This window comes from Stegodyphus dumicola, chromosome 3 (genome assembly GCF_044657685.1).
Source record: "Stegodyphus dumicola isolate Sdum_Otavi_A_Nest chromosome 3, ASM4465768v1".
Taxonomy (NCBI): domain Eukaryota; kingdom Metazoa; phylum Arthropoda; class Arachnida; order Araneae; family Eresidae; genus Stegodyphus; species Stegodyphus dumicola.
The window spans coordinates 177096164-177108963 of NC_140770.1; the positions used below are offsets into that span (position 1 = coordinate 177096164).

Genomic DNA, 12800 nt, shown 5'->3' on the forward strand with positions numbered 1-12800 from the left:
CTTATGGATGCTGCTTGTGGTTTTTTTCAATACTTAAGTATTTTTATTCTGCATTTGCTTATGTTTATCTGATTTAGGTTTCTTCAGTGTAGCATTATTTTACGTAAATAAGCTGTTTTATTCTTTTATTCTAGTTTGTGCTTTCTTTTACATGCATGCGAAACTAATGAGCTTTATCTTCTGATCAGAATTTTCTCTTTATATCTGTTATTTTCTCAACAATGTTAAAGGTATTAAAATGTGTTGAATCTATTATTATGCAATCTCTTGTTATATTAGGAAATTTTTAGAGAATCTATCAAAATTTCATCATATTGTAAATAAGAATGCATTCAAAAATACTTTAAAGATTTTTTTTTTTTTTATGTATGTATTTCTAAATTAAAACTTTTAAATTAATGAACATTTAGAATAACAAGAATAACATTATATTATTCTATTTGAAATACAATTAATTTTTTGTTAATGATGATTAAGAGTTGTACTAGTTTGAAAATTAAGCCAAAATCAGAAAACATATATTAAAAAGAATTTTGGAATGTGAAAGAATAAAAATAGTTGCCCTGAGGGGAAAAAATGCAGTTTTAATAGTACATCTTTTAACAGCTACGTATGTGCTTCTGCCACTGAAAGCATATTGCTTCAAATTATTTGTTTTGATGAATCATCTAATACAGTAGTTATTATGTAACAATAAATGAAAACATCACCTTGGCAAACATATAATTAATAGTGTCAAAAATAAGGTGAATGTGACCTTATCTGAAACTAGGTATAATCTATTAAAAGATTTAATGTTAAAAAAGATGCATTCTGCATCTTTAAAAAATTAAAGGGGGTGATTTACTTACTGGAAGATAATGATTACTTAAATATGTCTGGGACTCTGAACTCATTTTCCTTGATTGTTAAAGCAGTTGTGAATAATGTAAGTAAAATTGAAAAACTTTGCAGAGAAGAGCAAGAACAAGTTATATTTACATAGGACAAATTTGTTCCTAAAATAGAAAAGTTACTAATAATTTCATGCAGTAAGAACCAGAAAGATTTTTATTATTTTGTTAATATAAGCAAAAGTTTATGATGGTTTAACTAAAAAAGCAGTTACTTAAATGAGTTAAAAAATTGTTTAACTGGAATGTGTTGAATGTATCCCTCCATTCATTCTTTGCCACTGTAGGAGGAATTGCAGAAAGTGACGCAAAGTAAAATATCTGTTATTATTCGTTCAAAATATGCTCCAAATATAAAGCATGTAGATATAAAAAAAATTTTTCCCCTCCCATTGCTGCCACTTGTTTAGGAAGTCATTCTCAGTATGTGTTGTAAAAGTTCATTCATAATCTAAACTTTTTTATATTACTTGCTTAAACCAGCAATTTATATGACTTAAAGATAATGTTTGTGTGTACTGACATTGTTTACATACTATAATGTAGCCATTTCCTATTAGCTGCATCCTCTTCTATATCAGCATTATATTTTAACTGCTCTCCTTTGCATGTATGCACTTAACTAACAGCATGTGATTTTCTTTCTAAACACTAGAATATCAAGAACCATATGCTATAGTTGTGCTTCTGGCACGAGATCTAGTTCTTGTTGATCTTACAAGTCCTGGGTAGGTATATCTCAAGTAATTGTGTATTTTTATGTTTATTAATCAGTGTTTTTAGTAAATTCAAAACTTGTTGCAGTTCATAATATCCATGGTAAACTTTTCAATATGTTTAGGATAAGTTTTGCATTCTGTCTTTTAGGGATTAAAGTAGAAACTTACACAAATATTCTAAGTGTTTTATATTGTTTTAATTGTAATGCATAAAGAAATCAGTTCAACAAATATAAAGAAATCGATTCAATTTGCAGCGGACCACTTAGAGATGGGAAAATTATGTGTGTGGTCCCAACATTCACTGTTTTCAAGCTTTTGTGACGTGCCAGACGACATGGTTTGACAACTCAGATGCAATAATCCGTTCAAGTTGACAGTTCAAGAGAACATAACTTCACAACTGGAATCAGGAGATTTTAGTATTCTGCACCGTGTTTGTCATCAAAGCCTCTGTTTTTCCTCTGATACCGTTTCAGATATAATGAATCAGAGGATGTAAAATACTACTGAAAATTAAGGAGGCATGCCTACTTCAGTCTGAAGATTTTTTCCATTGGAACAACACATTAGAAGGCTCCTGAATTCTCATAGAGACCGAGAAAGCTCCTGCACTCTCGACTAGAAAGACCTAGAATGCTCTTGAACTCTCGGCTAGAGAGACACTCGTTAGCAGACTCCTCATGTCACGAGGACTAAAATTCACTTCATTACTGTACTATGCTATCCATGAATTATATATGTATATGTAAAGAGCTTCTCATAATTGTAATAAATATGTTTTAAGATTAAAATGCCATAGGAATTATGCAACATTTGATTAATTTAAGTATTCAGATATGAAAGAAGTATAATTTGCTGTTTTAAGAATAGCAACACAATGAAAAATTTTAATTAAATTTAATAAAATTTTCATACTTATCTTATTGTATACTCCATTTGAAAATACTTATGAGGGACCCTGATATTTTAAATGCAACAAAAAGTTATGCATGCAGTTTTTTGCACAATATTATTTAGTGTCTAATCTGTATTTTAAGCTACTCTGTGATTGGTATCTTTTCGTTTTGTTAGTCTGTATTCAGTTCTCTTATAACTAAAAGTTTTCTTATCATATACTATAAGGTATTATTTTAAAATCTTTATTGCATATGTATGCTATTCATTTAGTAAATTTATATATATATATATATTTAGATTTATGCATATTTATTTCCATTGATACATTTAAAATATTCTGAATAACCCTTAATTTTTAATACTTGGCCTAAGCCTAATCAGGTTGACAGTCTACAATTTTATAAATTGTGTAGGGAAATAACTGTTTCTCATGTGAACTGTATAATTTTAGCTTCCATTAAAAATAGTTTACATGAATGTAATTTCTCTAACATCAAAAATTAACCTGATCTTTTTTTATGTAAAATAATACATGTATATAAAATGACAAAATATTTGTTTTGCTCTCAGAAACTGTATTTTATTGAAGTTACAGTTTTCATTTATTAAATATTTCTGTTAAGTGTGTGGTTTTGAAAGAGCTAAAAGTTATTTGTTGGGAAAACTTATATATAAAAATAATTTCATAATAAGGTACTGTTTGGCTTCTTTTTGAAAACAAAAATTGTTTTGTATTAAAATAAATAAATAACTTTTGAATTTGTATTTTACTTTGCAGTTTTCCTTGCTTCCAAAATCCATATCCTATGGACTTCCATAAATCACCTGTCACCTATTGTGCCTACTTTGCAGATTGCCCTAATGACCTCATACCAGCCTTCTATTCTGTCGGATCCATGGGCACCAAACAATGTGGTTGTTCAGATAAGGTGCTTAGAAATTTGTTACTGCTGTTTTATACCTATTACTTTTATTTACACAGTTCTTTATAATGAATTATATGTGAAATAATTTAGATTTTGAAGATCAAGATACTAGCTTTCATGGACAGTTGAGCAACCCTTTTATTATTGACATGACTTTTTTACTTTTTATAAAACTATTTATTTTTAATGCAGACACAGATAAATTGGGGCAAATTGTGCCCATTTAATGAATTTTCACATTTTTGAAATAAGCAAGAAAAGCGGCAGACAATAAACTTGCAGAGGTGACCTAAACATATAGAAGAAATTTAGCTTATTCTGTAGAGACATTAGGTATTAAGGAAGCAGGAAAGATGAAAAATTAACAACGCCTTCACCAGGAATCTAACTGCGGACCTCTGGAGTACCGGCCCGGTGTGCAGACCACCAAAGGCATGCCAAGAAGATGGGAGAAATCCCCCTTTTAAAGGGCGACTGGGGTTTTTATTTTTTTAGGGAACCCAATCGCCAAATCCTGGGTGAGGAAAATCATCATCCAACACCCTTTTAGTTCGGATGCCACTGTAGAGACATTAGGTAATTTTTGAAAGCAGGAGAGATTAAAAAATTAGCAACACCTTCATCAGGGATCGAATAGCGGACCTCTAGAATACACGCCCAGCATGCAAACCACCACACCACAAAGGCATGCCAAGAAGGTGGGAGAAATACCTTATAATTTTAAGTTTCAGTTTGCAGATTTTAATATTATGGTAGTACGAAGTGTTATGTAAGTGTATGCATCATTAGCATCATATAAAAACCATGTGGGAAGGAATTTTAATATGGCACAGTTTAAAACTCTTTCTTACCAGCACCAACTATTTTAGGATGGAAAAAATAAATAAATGAGTTAAAGAAGATTGTTAGGGGATTATTGCAAATTAAGTTACTATTTTGTTTTAGCACTTTCTTTCTTCAGATATTAAAATTGTAAAAGATACTGCTGCAACTATTTTCTACCAAAAGTGTTTTATCAACAATAAAAGTGTTCAGTCTGCCATGAACACATAAAACATTTTATGAATAAGCAATCTTCATTAACATCTATGATCTTCATTCATCTAAATTATTACATGCATTTACATACACATATCTTTAAGTATTTCAGACACATTTTTCATGATGAGAATACTAAAATCCTTACCATGTAAATGAAAGCATTCATGAAATTTTAGGTAAATTTTAATGATTTTGAAACTTAATTTGAAAACTTTTGAATTATTGGAAAATATTAGATTAGTAGAGTTTGGTTTGATTTTTAAAACAATTAGAGTGGGAAATTTGAGTTAGTAGAAAGGGTAAAGTTGATATCCAGAAATTTTTAATTAAATCATGTTTTATACTGAATTCTTATTTTCTTTTGTGGAAACACAAACTAATAAAAACGTACATAATGCATTTAAAACATAAATGGAAGTAACAAGCACAAACTATGTTGACATTGCTAAAGTAATTTAAAAAGTTCCCTTTTTTTTTTTTTTTTTTTTTTTTTTTCACAGTCAGTGGATTCATGACTGGAATTTAATGATTGCTAGCATAATTAGATCTTTCTTTTTTTTTAACCAAATCTATTATCACAAAAGAAGCTTATTGAATGTTATAAAAATATGAATTATTTTCATATTTGTATCCAAGTATCAGTAAAATGGACTCTCTTCATTAGGCCTAGTGTGTGCAATATATCTGAACGGGGAATTTTCTATTGACATGCATACTGAATGAGGTAGTATGGTCTTATTGCCACCCAGTCTGTTCCATGCTAATTCCAGACATTACACTTCTTCATTTTTTGTGGGGATGTTATATTTTTCCCTAATGGCGGGCGCTTGTCTATAACGGCATTGGCCACTACTAAAGCCAAAAGTGGTAGCCATTTTATTGAGGAGGAACCTAATAGGCAGCTATTGCTACCATCCTTTGAAGAGACAGACAATTTTACATCCATGCCTTCTACAGGATTCGAACCCAGGCCCTTTGGTATCACAGTCAGTCTTCCCTAACCACTATACCATCTGGGCAGATGTGGGGATGTACAAGAACAAAATATACATATAATGATGAAAATTGCAAAATTTAAGACACAAATTACTCAGGTAATTGGAATTATTTCACAACAAATTTTGAAGCTTACTAGAGTGTAAACTGAATATCAGTTTGATATGCATCAATCAGAAAAGTTCTTACATGTCAACATTTGATAATGTAAAAATGTTTAAAAAAAAACCTTTTTTACTGTTATAGCAATATTTGTGAACTTTATGCTTCAGTTCTTTTTTAGGATGTTTTTAAATATTTCGAAGAGAAGTTATTCTTCTCAATATGTGAATTTTTATCCCCATAAAAAATGCAAATAGTTGCCATGTCATTTGCAAGGAATATTTGTTAAAAAGTTTGCGTACTAGTGATCCTACGAAGAGGGGAATGAACAGCTACATTGTTAAGACACAATAATATGTGGAACAAGCATTAATCCAGAAGTCAAACAACAAAAATCATTGTTAGTAATTCTTTTCTTCAAATAAGTGTGAAAGTCTGCTTATGATAGAAATTTATGATGAAATAATTATTATACAGTACAAAGTCCGTAATCCGGACTCGTCGGGACTTCGGCGATTCCGGATAGGGTTTTTCCGGATTATGGATCATCAATTTAAATCTGGTAAGATGTCATGCAAAAATTATACAATTAAAAATATGAAATCGTAATTTATGAAATAAAGAACAATTATGATCTAAAGTTATCAAAATTTACAAAAAAAGCTTAATATGTAGTTGTTTACTTTATTAAACATTTCTTTCAATGTAAGTTGTTTAAGATGCTTCCACTAACAGTTCCTTTTTCTTGTGTCATATATAGTGGACTTTCCAATGCTATACTTCTCGCATAATTTTGAGACGGATAGGCCTTTATCCATTTTTTGCAGCAATTCCACTTTTTGTTTAATGGACATCGAAGCATGCTTTTGCTTTGTAGATCCTTTGGCATCTCCAGAATTAGAAACTCTTTTTGACATAATCGAAATTTCAAGCTTAATTTTTATAAAATTGTTCTAACAGTCTGCAAAAAATAATAAGCCGGATCCAATTAGGAGATTAAGGAACAGCGCAATCTGCAACATTAACGGAAATGCCCTAGATTATTTTGGCCGAGCTTATAGCATCCGTTATACATTAAATGCACATGCGTAAATAGATTATGCGCATGCGTAAATACATTATGCGTTTACACATGCACATAACGTTTGTAGCTTTGAGGTGTCTGGATTATAGATCATTCCGAATTATGGATATCCGGATTACAGACTTTGTACTGTAGCAATTTTTTCGTGTGATTGGATTTTACTGTTCACAGCATTAATATCAAGTATTTTGAACAGTTAATTTTACATTTAAAAACCTATGTTCTGTGTCTTGAATTGTAAGAATTAAATCTTAAATTAGTAAGCTTTCCATAACTGTTCACCTTAAAACTGTTTCTAGGGTTAAACTAAAATTTGAATACAAAAATCTGATCATAGTTTTATTTTTTTCCCCTTAAATTTCTTCTTACACTTTTTTTTTTTTTTTTTTTTTTAAATAGATTTTTTTTTTAGCTTTCAGACTGTATTTATTTATTAATCATATTACCATATTTATCTGGCATGCATGTGGCAATGTTGTAAGATTATGAAATTTTAGAGTTATGCATATTTGAAGAGAAATATTTCAAAAGCAAAATCATCAATTGTAGAAGAAATATAAATCATTCTTGATTAATAAAATAATTTTAATGTTAAAGAAGAAAAACAGGCCAGTGTAAAATTGGAAACATCCAAAAAAATATAAAACCTAGTTTAACATAGATTTTGAATAAAACTCTAGAATAATAACTCTATGAGGAGGCCTGTAACATTTTTTCATTATCAAAAAATTATTTTCGAAATTGAATAGAATGCAGTGGATGATTTGTATTTTTATTTTGTAAATCAAAGCTTGAAGTTTTCATGACTTAAAGTGGTTTTTCTTTTGTTTATAGGACTGGCCTATAGATGGCGGTGAATGGGGCACTGCTACACTAAGCTATCCTGAAATCGTGATAACTGGGTAAGAGTTTTTTTATTTTTTAAATGCTGGTACTTATGTATTAATCGGTACTTATGGATATACCATCATTACACACCATGTTGGTGAATTTGTAATGAAATGTATTTTGAATATCAGCAGACCAATGAGACAAATTCTTGATTTTTGCAAGTATTGTTTGGCAGTCACATTCAAAATTACATCAGATTGTTATTCTCTGCAATTGTCTTTTGCCTTCATATAAATTCTACAAAATTAGAAGGCAGATGACTTCTCTCAAGCCATTTCCCATTTCTTTTCAGTTGTTGTTGACGTTGTATTTCTTCATCCATCATGTGCAGTTTCATTGCTAATAAATTTAAATATCTGGAATTTTGTTTTTCAAAATACTCTGTGCCTAAAAACAGTGGATAGATTTTTCTTTATTTTTTGGCAGCTCTAATAAATGTATGATGCAAAATTTGTAGAGAAAATTAACATGAGGCTAATAAATACTATCCAAAAATTTTTTTGGCTGCGAAAGGTACCCTCCAAAAAGGTGCAGTGCAGAAATATACTTGCTGCAATTGGTTTGAAATTGCATTGAAATAAAAAAAGAAGCCATCTTTTTTCTTCCTAAGACCACAAAAAGAGAAGCAGTATTAACAAAGAAAGAAAAATAAATACATATATTCCAGCATATAACACACAGCTATAATTTCAAACTACATATTTTAATTTTTAGGTTGTTGTTGCTAATGCTCACTTGTCTTATTTTTAGTCGGTTGAAGCCCACGAAAATCCTCGTGGCAAGAAGCATAAGTTTATACTTGTTACTGGCAACAGCCTTGAGCACCTTACAGGTGACAGTGCAATTTAGCTTAGTTCCACCCCCAATTTTGATGGAGAGCACCCCTGGTGGATGGGTCTGAGGGCCTCCCACTCCTCTTTTCCTACCATCAACCTCTCAAGAGGACTTTTGGCTCATCTCATGTAGAGTGCCCGCTTTGCCGCATGGACAATATACATTTACAAACATCCATGCCTTCTCCGAAATTCACACCTAGGCTGTTTGGCTTGGCAGTCAGTGACGCTAACCACTATACCGGTTGGGCAGCTAATTTTTAGGTATATTCACCATATAACGTCCATCCTTTCCTTTAAGAAGAAACCTTAAAGATACATATGCTATGCTCTTATTTCTTTGAAGTCATTCATTCAAATATTTTTTCTAGAATTTCGAACAATGGTGTACTGAATTGACAAGAGGTAAAAAAAATAATATGTTTGTGCAGGAAATGCTTTAGGGAATAAATAATTCTATAAAGAGGATGGGTTTGTATTCAGTGCAGCTGTGCATAAGTATTTTATTCTAGGTTTTCAAGAAAGGGGGAATATAACTTAGAGTAAGGATGCTTCCAATGCAAGTGAAGGATTAGGAGTCGGATGTTTTCTCTGACTGAATGAAAACACAATATTTGATACGCTTTAAGTAAAGGAAATTATCTGATAATGAAAATTTTTAAGTTCATAAAGTGTGTCATTTCTTTTAAATAGATTTACATTAGATGTACATAGAAATATGATTTCTATATGCTCTTCTTTTCCTAATTTTTAAATGTATCTATTTTTATATCCGGTGTATAACGTGCACCCATAAATTTCGATCTTATTTCTTTTTATTAAAAGTGCATGTTATACGCCAGAATATACAATTAAGAAATTGTAACTTTCTAGACGAATCCAAAACACTTCCTAGATTTGCCAAGTGGCAGAATCAAAGTCAGTGGGACTATTTTTGGCAATATATCAAAGGTACTGATTAATACAAAAACATCATTTTACCTTATAAATAAAATCATACTTTTTAAACAAGTGTTTGAACTTTTTCAACTTAATTCTAGACATGCAGATGGATCTCTCCAGTTCTGGGATGCTTCATCAGGTAAAGTTTTTAAATTTGTTTCATGGTATTTAATAATTTTTATCATGTTAATCATTTTAATGGAGAAATTGTTTTTCAACTTTCTCATACAAAATGTTTATTTTTTTAAACAGTAATCAACACTGTAGTTGAATGGTTTCTAAAAATAAACAGTTTCACTTTTTGTATGAGCCTATTATTTCGAACATCTTGATTGATAATCTGTCACCATACTTTGACATTTAAATATGATCTTTGCACATAAAATTAAAGGACAAATTCACTAAAGTTACTTTTTTATGCCTATCATTGTGCAAAAATTTTAAATTTCTTGACTTCATTTAAGAAGAAAAACTACAAAATAATAGTTTATCTTTGACAGTTAGTTAGTGCTTAGTGGAAAAAGTAGCAGTTTGCGTTAAATTTTTACCTCAGCCCAAAAGTATTAATTGCCCATATCTCTGCAAAAGGTTTAACTGTTTAACTTATTAAAGCAGGATTACTTTTACTGATTGGAATTTTTGCTGCAACACCTCATGTACATGAGAAATTTGGTTTTATGTCTGTAGAACCTTCTTTACTACAGTACTAAACCTCTGCATATAAAATGCTCTATCTTATTTTTAGAAACTCTCTGTTTAGAAGTATCTGAGAAAATGAAGACTTTTAGCCATTTTTAAACACTTTTGTGTAATATTTATTTACTTTATATTATTAATATATGGTTGAGGATCTGCATTAAAGAATAATATATCTGTTCAGGGAAAATCAGTGTTGAAAGAAATTCATAAGAGTTGTTACATAGAAAAAAACTTTAAACAATAGTCTAGAATAACTTTAAACAACTTTTGAATATAATCATTTGAACTTTTCTGTTAAATACATGAATAACTGGTGTCAAAATAAATATTTAAAAATAGATTTACAGAAATCTAGAAACTGGTGATTGCTGTTAAATTAAATTGTATAAATTCATGAACTATGCAAAGCAAATTATGTTAATTCAAAGCTCATTTCATTTCAAAACCAACACAAATCTCCTCTAGATACCAGGGAAGGATAATCCAAACAAGTAAGGATTCAATCACTTGTTCAAATAAAATAATAAATTGAATCATAATTTCAGATATGCATAATAAATTCATTCTGCAACTAAACCACAATAAATTATCCAGGTTATTTTTCGAAGATTCATGTTTTCCCTAAGGATCACATGGGGACATGATAGAACACTATTAAAATAAACATAAAGAAAATTGCGATTAAAACACATTTAATAATCATTGGTTAACAAAGCTAAGATAGCTGGGACTGGATCTGGGTCCCTACAACATTTTTCTTTCTATAAAAATAATTCGCATTTAAAATAATAAGCAAACTGTAGTTTTCCACTAAAAGAAACTTCACAATAATCACTTAACCCTCATTACATACATAAATATTACAAATCATTAATTTTAAGTTAATGTACAGCAACTCGGTTAACATAATTTTCTTCTTCACAAATTCTTAAAACATTTAAGTGAAATCAAGTTTATGAATGCATAGTGATAATTAAAATATATGAAAAATCCGCCTAGGGTGGGGGAAAGAATTCCAGTTCAGTTTTCATCTCCCTATTAAGAGCTGAAAACCAATTAAAAGAAGTTCAGAAATTCTTCCATATAATGTAGTTCAACTGTCATTGAATTTGCCTCTATTTCTGCATACAATGACATCCAACTTATTATGAATTTTGGAACACAAGAACTTCCACCATTGATCCAATTGATGTAGAAGGATGTACACTCAGAGGAGGCACTGTGAATTCATGATCTTCCACATATCCCTCCCAATTGTATGCTTCTGTGCTGGCTGCAAGACCCTTTTCATTTCTTATTCAGAAAGCAGAGCATAAGAATCTTATTTCCAAATCTTATGACCCACTGAGAACCTTAGTCAGATCACAAGGCATAAAACTGGAACACTGAGGAAATCTTGCTTGTAAAGTGCTGGTGTAAAGTAAGTTAACACTTAAGTTGAAGCTGAAATTTCATGCATCTTCCCCTCGAATTAAACATGTGTTCAATGTTGAAAGTTTAGTAGAGGATCTATAGCTGTTCATACCAACTTTTCAACCCAAAAAGAGTAGCAACATGAGAAAAATTCCTCTCTACCAGCCCTCCAAGAACTGTAACACATTCAAGAGAAAACTGTGCTTAAATGATGATATATTAAATTCATTAAGAATTCATACACAAATATTAAATTCATTATGAATTAATACACAAATATTCAATTCATTATGAACTAGTACACAACCATATTAAATTCATTATGCGTTATGAAATAGTACACAACAGAGGTGTGCATATGAAAAATGAAAATCAATAACATTCGATTAACTGTACCCGAATAGGTTTGATAGTTATAATTTTTTAGGGATTGAGGGAGGGAGGGGTTTAATTCTTCAAAATCTTACATCATTACTTGACTTTTTCTATGTTCTTCAGCTTAAAGCGAGCATGATCCTAAACTTTTCAAAGTGGGAATAAAAAACCTTATTTAATGTATTTTCCAAAAGAATTAATTAAATTTGCTCTTTTTTACTTCCTTGTACAAAGATAAAAGGAAGTATTGTAATCGCGAAAAATTTTAGGTATCGTATTTCAATAAAAATATTCATTTTGACCACTATTGAATGCAATTTCACAATGCTTTTGCATGATATCTGTACATAAGGACAGAGTAAAGGACTCTTTCTCCCCCCAAAAAAATTATAAAATTGATTTAAAATGAATTCTAAAAACAATTTTTCGTGGCGTGTGTGTGTACGTATGTAGGTATGTATCACGCATAACTCAAAAACAAGTAGCCTCAGAACGTTGAAATTTTGTATATAGGACTGCTATAACATGTAGATGTGCACTTCATATTTTGGTTGCAATTGGCTGAACCAAAGGTAAATATATATATATATGTAATGATATTTTTAAATCAATTGATTAAATTAAATTCTAATAATATTGCTTAATAATGTGTTGGCGATTCTCTACCTAAATTGCATCCCTGTTCCTAATTTTGGCGAAATCCTTTCTTTAGTATAAAATATATTAACCTGTTGGCGCCCGCCAAATCGCCAAACTCATAAATCTGTCATATTACATAAAGTCCTTAAGAACACTCCTGATGAGAAGATAGCGTCACCTCGTGATTTCAATTAATATCGCTGATTGGATGAGCCTCGTGACGCAGACATATGTATAAATAGGGCTTCTGCTCAAGGTACGAAAAAAACGCTTATGAGATGGATGCTAAAATAAACCTACCACTTTATATTCCAAAATTTGTCTCATTCCTGTTGCCCCGGCTGCAC

At 30.5% G+C, this 12800-nt stretch overlaps 1 protein-coding gene across 2 annotated transcripts in view; it reads left to right on the forward strand.

Moving 5' to 3' along the window:
• Positions 1–12800, forward strand: part of LOC118195587 (syntaxin-binding protein 5-like) — a 331030-nt gene that overhangs the window by 249637 nt on the left and 68593 nt on the right. For both annotated transcript variants that reach the window (XM_085813670.1, XM_035366922.2), the window contains 4 exons: positions 1549–1621; positions 3291–3441; positions 7496–7563; positions 9426–9466. In XM_085813670.1, the coding sequence (XP_085669796.1) occupies positions 1549–1621; positions 3291–3441; positions 7496–7563; positions 9426–9466 (333 nt within the window). The remainder of the gene's footprint in view (positions 1–1548; positions 1622–3290; positions 3442–7495; positions 7564–9425; positions 9467–12800) is intronic.